At 48.9% G+C, this 21,225-nt stretch overlaps 1 protein-coding gene across 10 annotated transcripts; it reads right to left on the reverse strand.

The window, feature by feature from the left end:
* Positions 1-186: 186 nt before the first annotated feature.
* On the reverse strand, positions 187-21,181 carry THRAP3 (thyroid hormone receptor associated protein 3). Of its 10 annotated transcripts, none has more exons than XM_048968700.1 (13): positions 21,051-21,140; positions 18,909-18,988; positions 15,238-15,322; positions 12,257-12,417; positions 9,102-10,004; positions 7,492-8,229; positions 6,412-6,584; positions 5,762-5,873; positions 5,152-5,236; positions 2,924-3,108; positions 2,087-2,279; positions 1,430-1,579; positions 187-923 (listed from the first exon to the last, which is right to left on the reverse strand). In XM_048968700.1, the coding sequence occupies exons 4-13, from the start codon at positions 12,391-12,393 to the stop codon at positions 702-704; spliced, it is 2,898 nt and encodes a 965-aa protein (XP_048824657.1). In that variant the 5' UTR covers positions 12,394-12,417; positions 15,238-15,322; positions 18,909-18,988; positions 21,051-21,140; the 3' UTR covers positions 187-701. The 10 variants fall into 10 exon arrangements, with proteins under 10 accessions (XP_048824657.1, XP_048824659.1, XP_048824664.1 ...); XM_048968702.1 differs by having other exon boundaries at positions 15,205-15,322; XM_048968707.1 differs by lacking the exon at positions 18,909-18,988 and having other exon boundaries at positions 1,430-1,576; positions 21,051-21,180.
* Between the last annotated feature and the right edge of the window lie 44 nt (positions 21,182-21,225).

A 21,225-nucleotide genomic window follows, 5' to 3' on the forward strand; every position in this document is an offset into this window, starting at 1 on the left:
ATGCACACCAACAGCAGGCAGAAAGGGGGCAGCTTTTCTTTTCCCTTTAAAATGATGCCGTTTTGTTGCCTTCCAAACAAAACAGAACAAAACAGGCATTTGTGAAAGGCCCCAGAAGGCAGCTGTCTCACATGAAAAAAAACCCATTTAATAAAACCAAAATCATAGCAGTTTGGTCCCAACACGTTAACATTTAGATCTTTATTCACATGCTTCATCGCTTCTTACTTCAAGAACCAAAAAGAGTTTCCAAAATTATCATTTAATTGATGTTACTACACAAAGGCCTAAAAGGAGAGTATGAAATTAAAAAAACAAAACGGAATACACAACAGGGGGGGGAAGAATGGGAAACGGGCGAGAAAACCCCGAGCTGTACTACTTCAAATTAGAAAAGAGAAACAAAACCATCGACTATTGGACTACAGGTGGGCACAAACCCAACCCCGCGGCGCCTTCAAAGCCCGTTGTCAAATCAACCCCCAAAACAAACACAGCCATGCCCTGAGGGCACGGGCAGAACGGCCTCACGCAGCACTCAGTGGGTGCCCAACGTCTTTGGGAAGAGGCGCTCCGTGCCCCAAGCACAAGGGAGGCGGCTGGGCCGCACGGAGGGGCAGAGCTGTGACAAGGCAGGGAACTCGGGGCTGTCAGGTCGTGGCAGAGCCCTCAGGGGCTGCTGGGCCTCTCCAGCACCGCCGCTACTCGGCCGCCGACGGCAGGCTGTCCTTGTCCTCTCTGTTCTCCGCCCCGCTCTCGTCGTCTTCGATTTCTCCTTCTTCGCCGCTGAATTTATCGTGAGCCCATTTGGGGCTGGTGCTCGACTTCCTGAACATGAAACGCCCTCGGCCTCGTGGGAAGGCACCGCGGCCGCGGCCTCTGCTCACCCACTTCTCGGCGCCTTCGCCCTCGCGGTCGTCGTGCTGCGGGAGGAAAGCAGGGACAGCAGTGACACAGAGCAGGGGGGCAGCGGGGAGAAGGAGACCCTGAGCTGCCCAGAGAGAAGGCAGGCAGTGAAATGGAATCTGAGGTGCAGGATGGAAGGGTGAGGATCTCACGCACCCCAGATAGGGAAGAGAAACAAAGGAGCTCTGCTGCTTAAAACTTCCCCTTTGTCAAAGGGCCACTGGTGGGGTGACACCCTGCTACCAGCAGGAACGAAGGAACAGCACAGAGCCACCAGGCAGGAAGCCGGAGTTCAGCGAGGGCAGAAGGGCCAAAAGCAGCACAGGCCGGCTCCTGCAATGCTGCACAAAGGCTTTGCCACTGAGAAATGGCATCTTTAATTGGCCCCTAGGTTCAATTGAAAGGCAAAGCAAGCTGCCATGAGCAGAGCTCCTCAGCGGGGAGCCAGCAGCTTCCTGGTGGTCACAAGCACTGGGGCAGCCCCAGCCGTGCTGCTCAGCTGTCCCCCACTCAGCACACGTACCAGGTAGTACTTCTTGCTCTTCGGCGTGTACTCGGGATCCCAATCCTCTTCTCTGCTTCTCTTCTGGAAGTCGTTGTTGCCACCACTGTTGCTGTTGTTGTTGCCTGAAAAGTTGCCTCTGCCCCATCCTCTCCCCCTGGCTCTGAACTGCTGTAACAGCAAAACATGGAAGGGAAGTCAAACAGCTGCAACGCGGCGCTGCTTCAGAGGCACCGAGAGATGCAGCACCACTTCCCAGCAAGCCAGGAGCGCCTGCAACCCTTCAATAACAGCTCACAGCATCTCATGGTTCTCAATCCCCACAGATGACATCACCCAGTACAGTTCATTTGGAGAGAGGTGTTTCCTGAGCGCCCAAAAGCATCCAACATGCACAGACTCCTGTGTACCCAAGGCACAAATCTAAGCCTCCCCCCCCAGCCTGCCCCACTGACATACAGCAGCTTCCAGGCTACACTCTGCACCTCGAGCTCAGCTGCCCAGCTGCATTCCCAACAGCCTGGTTTGTGCTGCAGGTCTGCAGGGATCACATTCTGGCTCATCCACAACCAAGGACTTGCAGGCTTCTCCGTTACAGAACGCTTTAAGCGCAGCACGAGGCGCAGTGCCTGCCTCTGACTGCCCTGCAACCGACACCCGGGCTGGGGAAGCACTTACAAAGGTCCCTCGGGCTCTTCCTCTCTCATTTGGACCTGTGAATTCCTTAGTTCCAAGTCGGGACTTGTCAAAGCCTGTGGTGCTTTCCTCCCTCTCCTCAGGCTCCTCAGGATACTCCTCTGCTTTCACTGAATGCGAGGAGCGTGAGGACGACGAGCTGGACCTGGACCTCTCACGCACCCGTCGGTGTTTCCTGTTTCAGTGATAGGAAATAAGGGTGGGGAACAGCATCTGGATTAATTGCTCTGCAGTAACCTGATGGCTAACAAACTATTTTATCAGCGCCCCCATCCATACGATGCTTTCCTTTTCCTGCTATGGAAAGTCACAGTTCAACATCAGCTGTGACGTGCAGATTTAGCTGAGGTCCCAGGGCTTCTCTGTCAAGATTCTGCTGCTTTTAAAGCACTGGTGCTGCCTGCTAGGAGATCAGCAGGCATCTGAGACCAACAGCCTCTCTCTGCTCTCAGTCTCCCTCCCAGGAGAAAGGCATTCATTGCCAGAGTTTTCCAGTCCCGTGGAAAAATCAAGCAAATAGAAAAGGACTAAATGAAACTTGAGGCAAAGTTACTTCAACGCTGCCACTGCCTACAACTGGAGCAAGAAGAAAAAGGGACTTACCCACTGCGACACATGGAGCCTTCCCACTTCCCATTTACCTTTACCAGTTACTTTACGTTCCAGATAGACACAATGGCATCAAGAAGACACGCAGGGAAATCACTCACAGCACCGCAGTTATGTCACAGGTGCACAAGCACAAATGGAGGCTGTCTCCAGCTCTTACAGCAGAAACACGAAATGCAGAAGGAAATGGCTGTGGGGTTTCCTACATACTTTTTCTTTGAGCCTTTGTGACTTTTCTCCGTTTTCTCAGCCGATCTTTCCCTTGAGTGACTCGAATCCCTGGACTCCACCGACTCTCTGGATTTATCACGTTTAAGATCTCTTTCCTTATGTTTTTTACGGCGCTCGATATCAAGGCGCAGGTCCACAGGGTCGTCCTTATATTTCCCTTCAGCCTACAAGGGCAGGGATGGGGAGAGTTCAGCACACCGACCTGCAGCACCCCTAACTCAGCACCATTACTTTACTCCTGACTGCACAAACAGGGTTGATCTGAGTGCTATCGATGCTCCATCTTAAGGTGCGAAACGATGCACTGTCAAACTCGGTTTTTATCTGTGGGCTTCCCATCTTTCTACATGTTTAACTTTTGCCCTGTTTAAAACAGCATTAGAACAGCCTGCTCACAGGGGAATGCTGACACCTATGGGGCACCACAGCCAGAGAGACGAGAGCATCTTGGAAACCCAATCTGTGTGTGTGTGGCAGGACTGTGTGTGGCTGATTTCCAGCCAGCAGTGCTGGAAGGCCTGGGGACACTTCTTACAGGGCAGCAGCACCCAGCATGGCAGCAGGGCTCTACAAACTTAAGGAGAAGCAGCTGTTTGCCAGCTGGAGACACCTGGGGCAGGAATCATTGAGTGCTAAGAGGTGGAGGCCACTGGAAAACACAGTGATCAGGTTGTTTATGTGGAAGAATCTCACTGGCGTGGGGCATGGAAGGTGCCAAAAATCCACCCTGCTCTAAGCAGCACCCAGCTCGTGGCCTCTGTATCTCTTAACACAGTCAGCTACACGAGCTGGTGATGCTTGCTCGAGGAATGGCTGCTAAATGCAGAGCTGGCCACAATGGTGCCTGTGGGAGAGGTGCAGCTGCATCCCCTGGGGCGCTGGGAGCTGCAGCCCTTGGGCCAGGCTCTGCTCTGGGTGCACAGCAGCACACTGCCAGCACTGTGATTGTGCAGTGCTTTAGTGGCCAGCTGCACAGCACACTGCCAGCAACAACACAGCCCCACAGCAGCTGCTGCTGCACTGATCAGGAACTGCACGACTCGATACGCAGCACGAACCAGATTAATCGCCTCGAATTAAATACAGAAGGATTAGTAATTCTCTAGCTGTTAAACTTTTTACTTACATGAGGTTCTACCCACTTTTTTTTGTTTAAATAAAAATGTCAAATAACGCAGCAGTGGGAGCAGGCAGGTTTTGGTTGGGTGTTTTGGCTTTTTTTTTTTGCTCTTCTGCTTTCCCCAGGCAAAGAGCTTTAATTTCTACTCTGAGAATACAACTGCTCCCAACACGGTGGATGGCAGATAAGTGACAAAATCAGCAGCAGCTCCCTTATGTGGTACAGCAAACACCTATTGGGTTTGGGAGGGCACGTCTGTTTCACGGAGGGCTGGCGAGCTGTTTGGAAACCACGTTTATAACACACTCTGCCAAGCTGATGCTCAGAGTTCAGGCCCATCAAATCCATCTCACCATCGTCCATGTCAAGCCACAAGTGTTTGGAAAAAATCGAAAACAAATATGAAACAAGTAAGGTTTCAGCAGGACTGTTCAAAATCTCTTCAATGTCAACACGCACGAAGGTGAACACACAAAGCTTAAAACCCAGAACATCGTGTTAAGCCACTTCTAAGATGGTTTACAGGCAGCACCGGGGCTTAACGAGCTGCTCAGAGCTGCTAGCACTGCATTCCCCAAGGTCTGCTCTATGACAGCAGGTGCTGAGCGTTAACTAACAGCAATCAACAGAAAGGTTGTTAGAACACCATTCATCACCCTCTTAACAGCTCATTTGGCTTAGCTCAGTATTTAGCTTTACTCTCCTCTCTTTGTCATGCACGTCTTTTTGAAAACATGGTTGGCAATATGGCATGTAGACAATTGATTTGATAATACTTACAAGCAGACACATATCACAAAAAGTCTCTTCTCTCATCATGGGCACTTGTTCCAAAAATCCTCTCATTTTTCTCAAGCTCACCTCAATTGACTTTGGGGTCATTTACCATAGTCTAACCACTTCACAAAGGTTGTTGATACATTTTTAATAAAAATTAACCCTTTGTAGTTCATTTTTAGAATTATGCCCATCCTTAAAAGAAAAACACAAACTTAAGTAGAGAGTAATTTAAACAAAAACATCACTGTTAAGTTCATGCCCAATGCACTCATTTTGTTGAATTAAACTAATCAGAGTGACAGTTCACCTTGAAGCTGGGATCTCTGGAACTTTTCGATTCCTCTTGAGAGAATCCATGTTTTCTAAAAGTACTGGGAGAAATATCTATCCTCCTGAAAGCAAAGGAAGCACAGAGGTATCAGCTCGGTTACAGGATGACAGCGGACATGAGACTCAAGATTCACTTCAAAGGAGACTGTCAGATATTCCCAAAGGGACTGAAAACTCATTTTTTCCCACTTCTGGTGAAGCTACAACAGAGCATCTTAAGTTCTCTGATCCAAGAGTTCTCCTGTCGTGAAGTTATTGTTCACTAAGTATCTGTTCAAGTATCTGTGGACAAAAAGACATTTCACTTTTTTCAAGCTGCTCATCCAATAACATCTAAAAGATGTCAGGAACTCAAACCACAGCCCAAGGCACTGCCTCCCCTCCAGGGCATCTCTTCTGTTCCCAGATTTAAGAACTAACTTCCTTAGTCTCATCATGGGCTGGGTGGGAGATCAGACACAACACCAAGCCACACCACGCTGCCCCCTCAGCCTAGCACAGATCCACCCATTTTCCCCTATTCTCCAGTGATTCCACAGCGACTGCAGAGCTTAAGACCTGAAACCCCCCTCTGCCACACCACCAACCTGTGAATTTCAGGGCTCTTTTTATTTTTAGCTGCTTCTTGTTCCATTCCTTTCTTTAGGTATTTGGTAAAGCGTTCGTTCAGCGTCATTCCTGACGATCCAAAGTGATGCTCTGTTGGAGGGTTTGAGTAAACAATGCCACAACATTAATACCACTTTTGTAAAAAGAAAGAGCTCGTCAGTCCTACAGCTTGGTCAAATCTAACAATGGTTGTCTTCCACCACCTCAAGGGAAGTTTTACAGAAGGTACAGCCAGACTCTTCTCAGAGCTACATGATAAAAGGACAAGAGAGGATTACCACAGGCTACAAGAGAAGTTCTGACCACATACAAGGAAAGCACTCCCCACCACCCCCCACCCCGAAATGAACGCGGCTGAGCACTGGAACATTTGAGCTCTACAGCACAGATTTTCAAAGTTCAACTGGATTCTGGATTCCACCCCAGCAACGTGATGCAAAGCACATGCTAGCACTGCTTCGAGCTGAGCTATGTCTCTTAGAATCACCTCCACCCTGAATCATTCTATCACACCATCATTAGCTGCTTTTGTTGTCTACAACACACCCAGTAGAGAACAACCATCCAAGCATTCAGCAGAGCGCATGAAAAGCACTCGCATGTCGTTTGAGGACAGACTCTGACCCACCTCTGACATGATGGACAATAGTCACTATGTGTTGAGCAAACAGTTCAGAAGGGCTTCGCTGAGACTGAGCAGATTGAATATGATGAAATATGGAACGAAACTCCTGCTCTTTTTTGTTGCTGTGCACAAGGTCACGACACAGCTTGCGCTCCTGAGCCAGTATGCCGCTTGGACTGGAGAAACAAACAGGCCACACAAAACAGAACACAGGAATCAGGTTCAAGATGACCAACAGTTCAGAAGTCAGAAGCTGACTGCGTTTCTTTTGTAACATCACGCTACGAAATCACCTCAAAAAGCATTCAATAGCTCAAGCAGATTGCTTATTTCAATCCCTGAAATGCAGTGATCCAGGTTACCGTAATAATTCAGATCACCTGCTGCTCTGTAGCTGGAGGCAGCACGGACACAAACGCAGTGAAATACAAGCTCCTTCTGACACCACGGCTGGCTGCAATCCTCCGCTGCCGTCCTTAAATCCCAGGTTAACTTCTAACATCCCACACGAGCACATCAACACTTACTGGCTGCTTCTGTCCCAGCGCGCTCTCTGAAGTACACTGTACTGTCTTAAGATTTCTTGAAACAAGGCAGATGGCTGTCAATGCTTCCTAGTTTCGGTAATACTACGTTGAGAATAAGTGTAAGTGCTCTCCAGAGGAAATGCCATTTAAGCTGCACTGTCATTTCACTGTACCTCTAATTTGCTATTAGCAAGAAGCCACTAAGCAGCCAACTCTTTCCAGAGGCCGCTGTAACACAGAAAATGATGCAGAAGCATTGACATTCTGAAATGGCCTTACATCTAGTTGTAGAAAAAAAATCAGGGAAAGTTATTTAACTTTTGTACTGTACCTTCAGCACCTGTAAAGCGGCAACCCCTCCAACCTCCCGCCATGCAGAGGGGCCACACAAGTCCTCCAGTGCCAGAACAACTCCAAGCTTCCATCCACAAAAACCATACGCTGTGATGTGATATTTATCCTGCCTCACAGCTCACACACAGGCAAAGGGGCTCCAGACCAGAAACAGGCAGCCCAAATCACCACTTCAGCAGCCCCAAACCACAGCACGACTTACCGCGCAAGATCTTCATCGAAGGAATCCATCCGAATATTGACCTGTGCCTCACGAGTGATGGAAAAGGAGGACTTGCCAGGAGCCAGCCCGTCTCCTTTGGAACCTGGCTTCTCCTTTACCTCGGAGGCTTTCCTCGGTGGGGGAGAAGAGCTTTTTTCCTGGCTTGTTTTATAAGTGGTCACCCTAAAATTCTTTTCAGGAACAAAGCCCCGGTGACCCGGCTCAGCTCTCTTGGACGCCGGCCTCTCTTCCTTTTTAGATCTCTCCGAATAGCTCTCCTCCTCCATTTCCTCAGACTTCCTCTGCTTCTCTTTCCCAGGTGGCAAGAACACCACACCTTCCCATTTGCCTTGCCTATCCTCCTCTTGACTTTTACTCGACGCCGCCACCACTTTAGACATAAATTTGGGCTCATCATCAAAATCCGAATCCTTACGGCTCTTTGCCTTTTCTTTCTTTTCCTGATCATCCGTTTCCTCCTTGCCATAATGACTTTCCTTGTGGAACTCTGGTGCCTTTGGCTTGTCAAAGTCATCTCGGAACTTGTAGCGCTTGGGCGACTGACTGCCACGGTATCCCTTCTCAGAATCTGCTTTGGATGCATAGGAATCAGATTTGGCCTTTCCGTCTGTCGATCCCTCAGAGAAATTCCCTTTCTCTTTATTTTTTTCCTTCTCCACATTTGTCACTTTCTGATCTTTGTCTTTCCCATTCTCTGTCTTCTGCTCTTCCAGATACCTGTGCAGAAAATACACATCACTGTTAATTTCCTTATTGAGAGAGGCTAACATTCCAGTGAAAAGCAGCCAGATTTCACAGAACACCAAGCTATGCTTGTACAGAGGGCCCTCAGCAGTTAGGATGTACAGCAGATTTCTCAGCCTGGACTGAGGCTTTCAGATGTCGATAAATTCAACAGATGTACAAGAAAATGGATATGCAGAGCTGATGAAATGAGGCTTACAACAAATAAGACAGCTTACCCACCGATGTATTTTAAGGAAAATAGTAACATCTTACCCAGTTGGTTTGTTTACTTACAAACCTGCTTCAGGAGAACAACACATCAAAACTTTCAAACTGGGCTGTTCTGCTTTAAACAACATACTGGAAATAAAAGGCTCAAAAGCTACTTCAAATTTGGGATGCAAGTTTCTTAGGTAAGCTAAATATTTCATGACAGACTGCAAATACAAATAAAAGCAAAAAGGTTAACAGAGGAGAATATTTACTTTGCTGGGAGAAGACAAAACACTCAGAACAATTCATCACAAGATAATTTAAAGCATCAAGATCATGTTTTAAAGCAGTCACTAAGCAAAACCTGAGCTTTGAGGAAAGAGCAGTAAAGCCTAAGGACGTCAGTCCAGAGCTCTGGAAAGCCCAAACCAGAGATTTCTCCTTTCCTTTTTTAAAGTTCAGACATCCCTGAGAGGGAATCGATGCAAAACAGCTTAAAGAATCGACTTGAAAGCACTTAGGAATGCTCCCATCCCCTGCACTCCCCAGACCTCAGCCCAGCTGCAGACACAAGCAGCGTGCACAGGGAGTGCCTGCCCATGCACAGCAACCCATCAGAGCACTGCCACGCAAAGGAACACGCCACTTGCCTCTTGGAGAAGGCTCCCCCACCAGGAGCCGTGGTTTCCTCCTTCTGAGATGCACCATACATGGAACTGATGGGCGTTGGACTTTTGCACACAGGGCTCTTTCTTGTTGGGCTCAGACCCGACGAGCCGTGGTCAAACGGGCTCTGATGAGACCCTGCCTGAAAGGAGGTGCTGCTCTGTGAGGCAGAGCTCATCTGCGAGGGGTTGGACAGCGGGGAGCTCGACTTCTGCAACGGACTTGGCCGAGGAGAACGCCGCCTCACCACCACCGACTGCAGGGGGCTTTTTAACGCAGGGCTGCGTTCCCTCGGGCTGAGCTCAGGCGCAGCAGCTCTCGACGCCGAGCTGCTGCCATAGGCCGACACGTCTTGCCACGGCTTTGATCCCTCAGACGCCTTGGCATCTTGAGCAGCTGCTCCCGAAAACGGCTGCTCCTTCGAATCGTCACCTTGGTTTTCTCCCGCGGCCTGAGACGCTCGGGCTTCCTTGGAAGATGACTTTTTGTCCTTCCCAGATTTACGCTTGGAAGACTCAACTCGGCTGTGGTTGGAGGAGGACCGAGAAGAGGAAGACCTCCTGGAGCGATCAGATGACGACTTGTCAGAATTTCTGGAGTGACTTCTAGACCTTGGGGAAGGAGACCTTCTCTTGGGGGAGCGGGAGCGCGACCTCCCCCTGCGAGGGCTGTAAGCTTGGCGGTAGTTTTGCCAGTTAGACCTGTAGTTCCCATATCCTCCTCTGTTATATTGGCCCCACGGATAGAAGCCTCGATTCCGGCCTCGGAAATAATACGGTCTCCTGTATCCTCTGTTATGACCTCTGAAATCCCGGTTCTGATAGACTCTTGGATGGTTCCTTTCCCTGTTATGAGATGGAGAATACGACCTTGAACGGGACCTAGAACTGATAAAAAAAGAAAATACATCTTATTATTATTGGCACCACTTAATATTTGAAGTCTCATCTCCCACCTCCTGTCATCCTCGCTTATTTTGTACACTCCTAAAATTCTGACCGAGATGAGATACCACTCCTTTGCTAGGAAAGTCAAAGCACAACACACAGAGATGAGAAGGGCAGCACTGGAGCACACGGTGCACTGCTCTAGAGATTGAGTTCCAAAAGGTGAACCAGCTGCCACAGTTCCAATGCTCCAACAGAGGGATGCAACCCCACAGCCTGACGCCACGAGGGGGCAATGCTTTGCACTCCCTCTGCTCACTTCCTCCCGATTTGAAAGCTCTGGCTATTCAGAAAGAATGGAACTGAACCCAAGACAAGCCCAAAGCCTGCAAGGGGATTGATATAAAAGACAAAACATTAAGGGGGGGAATTGTGTCGATGTCTCTTCCACTCAAAAATTCAGAACTGCAGTTGTGTAACTGCTCAGAAGCCCCACAGTAGCTCAGGTTTCAATGCCATCTTTACAGCAAGGATTCCCCAGCTGGTGGAAAAGAAAAAACAAACACAGTTATGTTGGAAGTCTGAGATTTTAAAATCGGAGAAAGTGCCCAGAATACTGGGCTTAAGGAGGAAGGACTTTGCAAAATGGAACTGAAGCTATTTCCACATTCCCTTCTTATGTTAAGAGACCCACACAGCTCTGTCAAACACACACTGGTCGTGTGTATCTTCTGCAGCAATTCTGCTAGCCCTGGCCAGCTAACACATTCTGCTTCAGCTCTAGAACACCCACTGCTGTGCAACAGTTAAAGCCATAAAGAAAGCAAGAAACTTCAGGCAGACTGATGCAGCAACAGAACTTAGACAACACAGCTGGTCTCCAGAAGGAAGAGCAGAATAATTGCTGTGACCCACGCTGCACAACCCAATGGATCCCTATGCCAACAGACCACAGACTCACCTCAGCAAACGTCCCAGCACCACGCCAGAAGATTTGTCTGCACCAACACCCTCCATACTGATCTTTACTTAATGTTCTTTACAAAGCAGTAGATTCAGCAGCAGTACGAAGGAAACAACCATGCTGGCAAAAGCTGCCTTTGTTTTCAGCCACCACAGCTCCCTCACAGCTAAGCAGATCATCCCAAATGACACCGAGTTTTCCAGCATTCCCTCTGCAAAGAACTTGGTCTGATGGAAATCTCCGCCTCTGGCTGAGTTTTGTCATGCCCCCTCTCTCCAACTGCATGTTTGGTTCACTCTGCACTTTCAGAATCTCTAATTGTTAACAGTTGCAAGTGTTTACAAACTACTGGCTTCAGAAATGGTACTCCTTTAAGGTTACTGAAAAAGCAGCTGAACCCCATTATCCCCAGCCCAACGACAATCTCTTTGCCAGATATAAAACACTCAGCTGAAAGGAAAGGAAAAGGCAGCAGTCCTGACAGCTGAGGAAGAATGGGCCTTTAGCTGGCCTGACAGAAGCAGTTCAGGGGGGCAAAAACAACCACTATGAATATTATTGATTTCTCAAAGCTACCTGCAACAAAATGAGCTTTCTCTACCTCACACATCCAGAATTTGTGCTTTTGTTAACTGGCTGCTGTGTGCTGAGGTGAAGGGCAGGGAAACAAACCAATAAAAATTTGCCCCTATCTTTCCTAGTTGTGCCTATTAACTGACATGGAGACTCGACTGCATTTTTACGACAGAAAAAGCATGCAACACGTGCAAAAACCTCTCAAGTCTGGGATCAATTATATCAAAAGCTTAGAAAAATAAACTTGATATGTTTAACAACACAAAGGAGCATGTTTTGCTATGAATCTTCCCTGCTCTGACCACAGAACAGCTGAGGACCACTCACCAGGAACTGGCTGGGCATGGTCAGCAGGTGGTGAGCGATTTCACTCTGCACCACTTGTTCTATATATACAATAAACATGTATATATGGAATACATATTTTTAATCATCAATATTGTTTTCCCTTCCTCTTCTGTCCCACTAAACTGTCTTTAATCTCAACCCACGGTTTCACCTTCCCCAATTCTCCCCCTCCCCACCACTGCAGTGCTGAGCTGCCTGCAGGTTAAAGCACAACACGTCCAGGTTGGCAGGAAGCACCCAAAGACGCAGGACACCATCCGTCCTAACAGGTAACCCCAGGCTTCCATGGGAAAGAAGCAAAGCACCTGAGCAGGAGAGAGGAAAACCAGGCACAGCCACAGACCAGAGGGCTGCACACACTCACCTGAGCCTGCGTTTCCTTGAGCGTGAAACAGAGCGAGAACGGGAACGGGATTTGGAGAAGGAACGCGAGCGTGACCTCGACCCGGATCTCGAACGAGAAGAACGAGATCCAGATTTGGATTTGTTGGTTTTAGACATCTTGAGAGCAGCCGTCGGTCACACCTGGAGGAAACAGCGAAATGAAGTCACTGGGAGTCGCACCTCAGAGCTGGGGGAACAGGCGGCACCTGCAGCCCGACCTCCGCAGCCACGTGGAGCTCGGCGAGGCTGCAAACAGGGGCGCTTCAAGAGGCTGCCTGCTAACAGCCCCAGGCAGCTGAATTCAGAACAGAACATTTATTTCAGCTGAAGGAGGAAATCTGCAAAAAGAATAAGAGGTTTTAACCCAGAATATTTATGAATTTGAGCGCTACAGTTGAAAGCAACAAGTTAATGGGAAAACCAGAAACAGGCAGAGGCCATGCAGCTAGCTTAGGCATGACAACCTTTAAAGAGACATTTAATTTCAACCACATCACAGCAGTACAGACAGAACCAACAAGCACGTTTTGTGATCTCCTTCCCACAGGACCAGCGACAAACCAAATGCACCAGGGTGACAGGTCAGAACAGCTCTGGTGTCTCTTCTGTCCTGCAGTTACACTGCCTGCAATGGTTGACCTATTTAATCTCTGGTATCCAGCCATAAACAAAATTCCTTAGAATTTAACATTTGATCGTGTTGCAAAATATGCTCCAGGATTTGATTCCCTGCTGGTTTTTCTTTCAGTTTAGTTCTTCAGATGCTTTGGAAATGGAAAATGCTTTGGTCCCTGACCTGGAGAAGAGGAAGCAAACTCCACTCCCTGCCTCCTCAGATTAAGTTGCCCGTTGCTATTTGCATTCACAGAAACCCGAGAGCTCAGCTGCAAGCTAGCAAAGGAAGCAGATGCCAGGGAGAGCTGGATTCTCGACTGTTCCACACAGGGGCTGGGATAAAGATCTGAACTCTGCAGCACCACAGACAGTTGATTAAGCTGAGAAGAGAAACTGCACTCATTAATCAATATTTAAGTTTCATTCATAACATAGGAAGCCATTTATCCAGCACTGAACAGGCCACTGACTTCAGCCCACCATCTGCATCGTGTGCTTCACATGGAGGAAAGCAAGACTTCTGGAAGAGCACATCGTCAGAACGTCAGGCAATTTTTGCATGAAAAGCCAGTAATGGTTTTGGAGAGGTTTCAGCAGGTGCTTCCCTCTCAGCACTGAGCACTCACATAGGAAACAGCACCACGCTGGTGCTGTGCTGAGAACTCTTGCTGTTTCCCGTGGCTTGGATTATACAGGCACTCAGTTCTATCAGATCACTGCTCTAACTTGAAAATTAATACCACAAAAAAGAAAAAAACCTCATTTCAAGCAGCTCAACTGACCATATACATTCCAGAGCCAACAGAGAGGAGCAGACATTTGTGGCCAGATAGGAATACCATCTTCAGCAGCTTGGCAGACCAATCAGGTTAAGACAACGAGGAAGCCAAAGAGGTGAACCACAGCCCAACATACACTGCCCTTAGTAACATCACCAAACACGTAGTGAGGTCAGCTCTAATCCCTTCAACCCCTCCTGAAGCTGCTTACTCCTGTGCTGACGAATCAAGTCAGGGAACTGATCCAGCTGCAATGCCACTCAAAAAAAAGAAGCCAAGTCTAAGTCCTCAGAAGCCCAGAAAAGGACCTTAAAAGTGTCACCTGCTTGAAGCCATTTACATCTTTGTAGTTCACCTGGATTCACAGCACTTAATAGCTAAACATTAGCGTGGTACAAGTCCCAGAAGTTCCCTTGATTTTTGTAGTTATTTTTAATCTTTGCCAGTGTTTCTCTAGTTGACACATTCCTAATGTGAGCTAATTCCTACTAGAATAGGAATCAAACTGCTGTGCTCTACAGCAACCTCAAGGTTAAGCAAACCAAGTGTCGGAGCCATTTCATCTCCCGTGTTAACAGGGAGTTGTAACCTTACTGCCATACACAGGCAGTCCTTCTAACTATTATTTACTTACTGAGATAAAACGTGTCCCTGTGCTGAAAAAAACTGCTCTGGGATACTCTGCTCTTACAGTGCTTCCTACCAATTGCTCTGACTTCAGAACAGCTGTAAAGGAAGTGAAGATGAGCTGTGAGAGCAGCAGTGCCCATCCACTTACCTCAGAGGTTCTGTTTCCCCACTGAAGATGGTGCTGGGCCCCCAGAGCACACACAGAGCCTCACACAATGTTTTGCAAAGCATTAGAAAGTAAAGCGTGGCTGCTCCTGAGTGGGAATTACAGCAGAAGCTATGCTGACTCCACATTAGCAATCTGCTCTGACAGGGGTCACATTTCCTCCCTGCTTGCAGTGAGATAACTGCCTTCCCACAGCACTGACTCCCTCTACCTTAAAAGGGACACAGTTCCATCTGCTGACCATCAGAAAGTTTTCAGATGGAGAACCAGCAGCCTGGAATCTTCTCATTGACAACATTCCTTGCTTGGAGGCTATTACAAAATCCAAAGTTTGCCTTTTTCATTTCTAAGCCCTCTCACTGCAATCATACTCATGTAATGCAGTAATAGGGAATGCTCTCACTAAGCCACTTCAATGGACTTTGCCCAGAAAAGAAACTTTGTCATGAAACAGTGTCAGCAAAGTTAATGTTTTATGGGCTTTATGTCTTCTGACAGAACTCAACTCTGCTCCAAGCAGTAAAAAAAATCACTGCCAAATCCACTACTGTCAGAAACTTCCTGTGGGTGCCCAGGCCTCACAACAGTTTTACGCTGCTTTTCAAGTAGCCACTGACTGAAATCAATGCTTTGCACAGCAACACGGACAACAAAGAGAATCAACTGAGTTTAACTTGCAGCATGACCAGGAGCAAAGATGGTAGAAGTATGTTCCAAATCCCCAAACAGTTTTACCACCTTTGAAGATCCTGTTTTCTGTCGCATGCCCACCTGCTCGAGCAGATTCACACTCTGCACCCTTCAACAGTCAGTTTTACTGTCTGAGTTGTGTCAAATATGAAACCAGGAAACAAACCTGAAATGAGAAGAGAACACATTGAAGCACTCAGTATTTACATGTTTATTTTCAGCTGTCAGCAAACAAAAGGAGCCAGCTTCCTCAATTCCAGCATCAAGTGCAGCAGCCTTTGTCCCAGCCAAGATCCCTGCCTGCAACTTTAAAATCCCAGGAAACAGAAAATCTGAGCAATTAGAAATGCAGTCCTACAGCATCGTGCCATTTGCAGCTCCATAAAAACCACCACTGCCACGCTCCTTAATTCATCTGCGTGCCAGCAGAGGTAAGTGGCACCTGGGGATGGCAGGAGGTGGGGGTAAGAACTGACAAATGTTAGGTAAGACACAATAATGAAAGATAGGAAATCAGAGGAGGCACTGAGCAGAACTCAGCAATAACCAACCACGACCTTCAGCACAGACAAACTACAGATCACCCAGCACAGCACTGATGGCACCAGTTTCACTGCTGCAAACTGTGCCTTAGTGATGAGATCTGAGCTAAAAGCCTCAGTCCCAGCCTCATCGCAAGGAACCGGAGCTTAGCTTTCTCAAAGGGCAAATTAAAAAGACAAAAAAAAAAAGACCATGGCAGTTTTGACTACCATAAATGCCTACATCTCAGGTTGAAAGATGAAAACAATGTTCCTAAGTCAGCTAAGCACAGCTGCACTTCTCAGCACATGCTTCAAAGTTCATTAAGGGCTCAAAACCAAGAGCAAGCACTCAGGCAGTGCTGACAGGAGGCTGAGACAGAAGTTACCTGTGCCCTACAGCGACCCTCCATCCTCCTGAGCAAGAACTGTGCTGGACAGCCTGCTCAGAAGATCCAGCACAGCACGTTCTACTCCAGTAGGTGCCAGACACGCTTCAGGGGACAAAAGTTGTGATTACTCTGCCATGGTGAGAGAGAAGCAGTCATTTGTCAATAGCTGCTCCAGTCTCTCTCCGCTCTGCTTTCAAAACTAAGATTTTCCTTCAAGTGTGTTTGAGGTTTCAGATAATTAAAAACAGATTCTATACAACGGCTGGAAAATTATTTATAGGTTCTTCCAATAAAGAGTGATTCTGCACATTGTTCTTTTGGACAAATCCCTTCCAAACTGCGTGACCAGCTGCAAACCTGTAGATGATTTTATTTCTGACACCAGTTCCTTGGCTACAAGCCGTTTGACACATCTTTGAGCTTTAAAAGCCTTGTGTTTTTATGTGGCAGTGACAAGGAGCTCAAAGAAAAGGTCGATCAGATATCAGCATGTTTGCCTCTGAAACAGAAGTCAGCAGCTGGACTTCCTGGGGAGCACGGAAGAAAAACATCTACAATAAGAAGGGAAAGCTTCCATCAGCATCTTGCCTCCAGACCCAAACAGCCCAGGAACAGAAAGTCAGCAGAAAGTTCAGATCTTTCTCAGAAGCAACTGAGTCCTTGCTTAAGTAAAAAAAAGGGAATAAGAGATTTAAACTCATTGAGATAGTGACAAATGCTTACATTTCACAAGCACAGTGAAGGATTCTGATGCCATCCAGTCACCCAATGTAGAAAGGGCTGAACGCAAATGCTTGCTCAGCATATGCACAGATCCTGAACTCAGGAAACCAATCTCATCCACAGCCCTACAGGAGCAATTAACTGAAATAATTCATGCAGATAAACGGGGCTCGAAATAATCAGGTACACAACTCCCTCCAGACACCACGTATCCAACACTCTGTTACGGCACAGGTTGGACTCCTTAACACTGAGTCTAATTCTGAGAGCAGGATTTCAGCTCACAGCCCGCCCCGCTCCCTGAGCAGTGCTGTGTGCTCTCACAGCACAGAACCTACGGGGTTACTGGCCAAGCTTTCAGTCTCCCTTTCAAGATGACAATGAAATGCAGACAGCAAGGAGGACACACGCTGGCTGGCTGCAGAGCTGCAGCATCCTCCCATCCGGAGCTTTTCTTTCCCTGCTGCCACCTCACGCCGCAAATCAGAGTAGCCTGAAGATGGCTGGGTGACGGAGCTGGGGGTGAAATTCGTAGCAGCTCCATTTGCTTGCACATCAAAGGAGCCACGAGAGGCTCCGTTATTCCTGCACAGGTACAGCAGGGGAGAACAGCACAGTGACAGCACAGAGGGGCTGGCAGATCACAGCTCCTGGGGCAGGACAGCATCAGCAGGGCGCCCAGCATCCCACAGCCAGGCTGGGTGGCACTCGGGGCTTTTATTCTTTGTGTGGATGCCACAGCTTCCGGTTACCATGGAGCGAAGCACTGCAAACACCATTCTCAGCTGGCATGAAATGTAATCCCATGATTTGACTATTCATAGCTCTGACACGATAAAGCTAAATTAAGCAGGAGCTCTTAACTTTCCCTGACCCAGTGGCAATGACTGCCCTGTCACTTAGCCCCTGCTAAGAGGGGATGATATTTCCCTTCATGCAAACGAGCTGTGGAGTGCAAACCCAGCCTGCCAGCCACCAACAAAATGGCACCTGCTTGTTCCAGCCACTGCCCCAAAGTGCAGCAGCAACCAGGGGAGGAACAAGATGAGCCCTTGTGCTGAACCTAACCTGCTCCTCTCCTTCATGAAAACCACTGAGGAGCCTGCAGCCACGCTTCCCCCTTGCAGAGCTGGGTCTTCTTGCTGAAAAAGAACCCGCTGATAGCTGAATTATACTGAGCTATATGGATAAATGCACAGCAGCAGCTCTGTCACACAGAGCAATTCTCTGCACCGTGATAATTCAGAGGAAACCAAATGACCCCAAAGCCTTGATATTTTGCTGGCACACCAAGCTATTAAACACACCTCAGCACACATAAACTTTTCCGGATACGAGAAGTTCAAGGTCTGTGTAATGCTCAAGCAGTAACAAGTTCAGACACTGCTAAGTGCCATTTTGCCAACACAGAACCAAAAAGGCTGAGAAAGAAAAAAACATAAAGCAAAATCTGCTGACTTGCATGGCTGAGCACTCATATCCTGGTGCTTTGTGCACGGAATGTTTTTGCTTCCTAACGGCATCAACCATGCTCCTCTGCAGCACAGCGATCTCAAAAATCACTAACAAACTCACTGGACACAGACCTGGCTTCACCTGGATGAAAAATGTTTTCTTAAACAGAGTTTATAAAGCTTCCTGGCTTAAATAAGCTGCGGAAAACAGCAGACAGCTAAATCACATTATCATGACCCTGAGAGTAGGATGCCTATTTAGTTTGCAGTGCAGATCCTTTAGTCAGGGCAGAATTAGAAGCTCAGAAGTTCACTCCAGAGGTGCAGGGCTGCTCCTGGAGTCTCTGCACACAGAACAGCAGCACTAAAGAGCCCACAGAAACCTGCCCAGGCAGCCTTTGCTGAAGGAATGAACTATGGTCCGGTTTTTCCCCACAGCAGACTGTGTAAAGCAACACAGAACTAAGAATGAAAAGAGCAGAAAGGCACCAGCATAAACACAGACACTTCTACAGACAAGGAGCCACAAGCAGAGACGGGCATGGATTGAACACAGCACACACCTGCTGCTGTCAGCTACAGGCACACCACACAGCAGCCAGATCCACCACTGCTCTGCTCCCCTACAGCAACACCCTCAAGAGATACCAGGAGGAACTTACAGCGTGTCCTTGGTGCAGCCAGGTCGCGTTTTCACTGTAAACTACCAGGTAAGCATCAAGAGCTTCTCACTTCTTTATGCCTGGGTGAGAAAGGAGGCTAACTGAAAGGCCTGCAAGTCCACACAGCACCACGTCCTGCGAGGAAAACCCAGGTGGGAAGTGCAGAACTGAGCAGTGCTGCAGCTCAGCCCCCAGAACTCCGCAGCTCCCTGCTGTGCTGACAGCAGCGCTCACAAATCCCATGTTCTCATATGTACAAGTGCATAAAACTCAGTAGTATCTCAGGATACTGAGGCCTACCTGCTAGAGTATTGCCTTGAGAGCTACGTTTTTAGCAGGCTGTGCTAATTTAAGGCCTTCTGAGGTAACTCAGAAAACTAATTTGTTATACATGCCTCTCCCTACTCCTAATTTAGCTGAAACAAGAAGTTCACACTAAGGAGAATGTGAAACTAAAATATAAGAATCCAACAGGAAATCAGATATGATCACAAGGCCCTGGAGCCTGCCAAGTACTCTGGATCACAAAAGCCTGAATTTTTGACAGCTTTCTTTGCTAACTACCTGACTTTATCTGCAGTTAGATGGCCTAACAAGTAACGCAGCTCACAAAGCCAGCTGCTGCCTCACTGTGCTAAGCCCCTGCAAAGCGACAGAGCGAGCATTCAGAACTGCTGAGTTCCTCCAAACACTCTGCTATGCCTCAGTAACCATTTCTCCAGCCTCTACAACGCACTCCCTTGAAGGCAATTTGCAATTTCCAAAAGCCAACGCTTCTCATACAAACGGAAATCAGGTTCCACAACCAACACCCACACAGAAGTCCTCCTCAGCCACAGCACTTGCCAGGAGCAAAAAACAAAAGGCACATTGGAAACAGACCTACAGTTTCACATCGGCCTTCCCATAAATTACATTAATTAACGATCTGCCCTCGCTACTAGAGGGAAGGAATATTGCAGGAGTTCCTTGCAGAGAGTAATCGGGTGATTGAGCTGGCCGTGCTCTTTGGGAAGTTTGCTGAGTGACCCAGCAGCCTCATGCACACAACACTGAACCAGCAGCTGACAGAGGCCCTCCTCCTTCCCCACATTCAGCTAATGTACATCTACAATGCTTCCCAAGCAATTGGGCATACTGCTCTCTTCAATAATGCACGTTTGGGTGACATGCATTAAGGCACACCAAGACAAGCACTTCTCTTACACCCAGCCTAAAAGAGGAGCACTCCTGCCAGATGGGCAAGGAGGAAGCACTGTGCAATCCCTAACCCGGCACACCCCGTGTGGCAAACAGCTCACCCTGCACCTCTCAAGGTGCCAAACAGCCCTTCTCCTGAACTTATCGCATCACACGTATTTAGAAAGCTGTACAGGAGACAATTACAGCACTAATTATTCTGTGGAGATTTCAAAATATCTTTAAAGGAGTCTGGAATTAACCTCTCCCAAGCAAATAAAGTTAGGTTCACTCTCAAATTAGAGAAAAAAGGCGATTCGAGGCACACACGTGTTTCTGTGCCCAGAGCCACGGCACTGCATCACCCAACTCCACAGAACCTCTCCGTCTACCAAACCCACCGTGCAGTCAGCGCTGAAGGGCTCCGAGCGCTGCCCATTCCCTTCCTCCTCCCCGGGCCCATCCGCCCGCGGGGCGATCCCGATGATGGGAGAAAGCGCCCAGAGGCCGGCTACAGGGCAAGGCTCGGGCGGAAAACGGGAATCCCCGGGTCGAGGAGCCCGGATGAGGCGCCGCGGAAAGGCCTGTGCCTGGAACGGCCCCAACCGGCCGTGTGCCGCCAGGAGGCGGCGCGGGGCCCGGCCCGGGCACGAGGGTTCCGGAGATCTCCGGGAGCGCCCTGAGCACCGCCCGGGGCTCCGCGGGCAGCACGTGGGGCCCGGAGCTGGGATTGGGGAGGGGGGGGGAGGAGGGGGAGGGGGGGGGAGGGGGGGGGGGGCGCCGCGGTGAGGCCCGGGATTGGGGGGGGAGGGAGGAGAGGGGCGGCGAGTAAGGCCCGGCTCAGGAGGGGAGAACGAGAACGGCCCGTGCGCGTCGTGCCCGCGGGACGGGAGGAGAAAGAGGGGAAGGGGCCGACGACGGAGCGAGGGAAGGGCGGCGCCACGTTGGGCCCGCGGCACTCACCAGACCCAACTCCGCCTGCGGCCTCCTCAGCGGCCAGGCGCCTCCACCTCCTCCTCACGCACTTCCGCTTCGCGCCCGCCCGCCGCCCGCACGCAGAGGCTGCCGGGAGGCGCAGTCCGAACCCCTACAGCGCTCCACTGCTAGCGGGGCGGGATGAACTGCATATCCCAGCGAA

This window comes from Lagopus muta, chromosome 23 (assembly GCF_023343835.1).
Source record: "Lagopus muta isolate bLagMut1 chromosome 23, bLagMut1 primary, whole genome shotgun sequence".
In the NCBI taxonomy this organism is placed as follows: Eukaryota; Metazoa; Chordata; class Aves; order Galliformes; family Phasianidae; genus Lagopus; species Lagopus muta.

Coding starts and splice junctions, on each gene's coding strand:
- THRAP3 (XM_048968697.1), bottom strand. CDS start 12,393: ATGTCTAAAACCAACAAATCCAAATCTGGATCTCGTTCTTCTCGTTCG. Junction 10,005..12,256: donor TCAAGGAAACGCAGGCTCAG/GTGAGTGTGTGC, acceptor TTTTTTTATCAG/TTCTAGGTCCCGTTCAAGGT. Junction 1,580..2,086: donor GAAGAGCCCGAGGGACCTTT/GTAAGTGCTTCC, acceptor TTGCTGTTACAG/CAGTTCAGAGCCAGGGGGAG.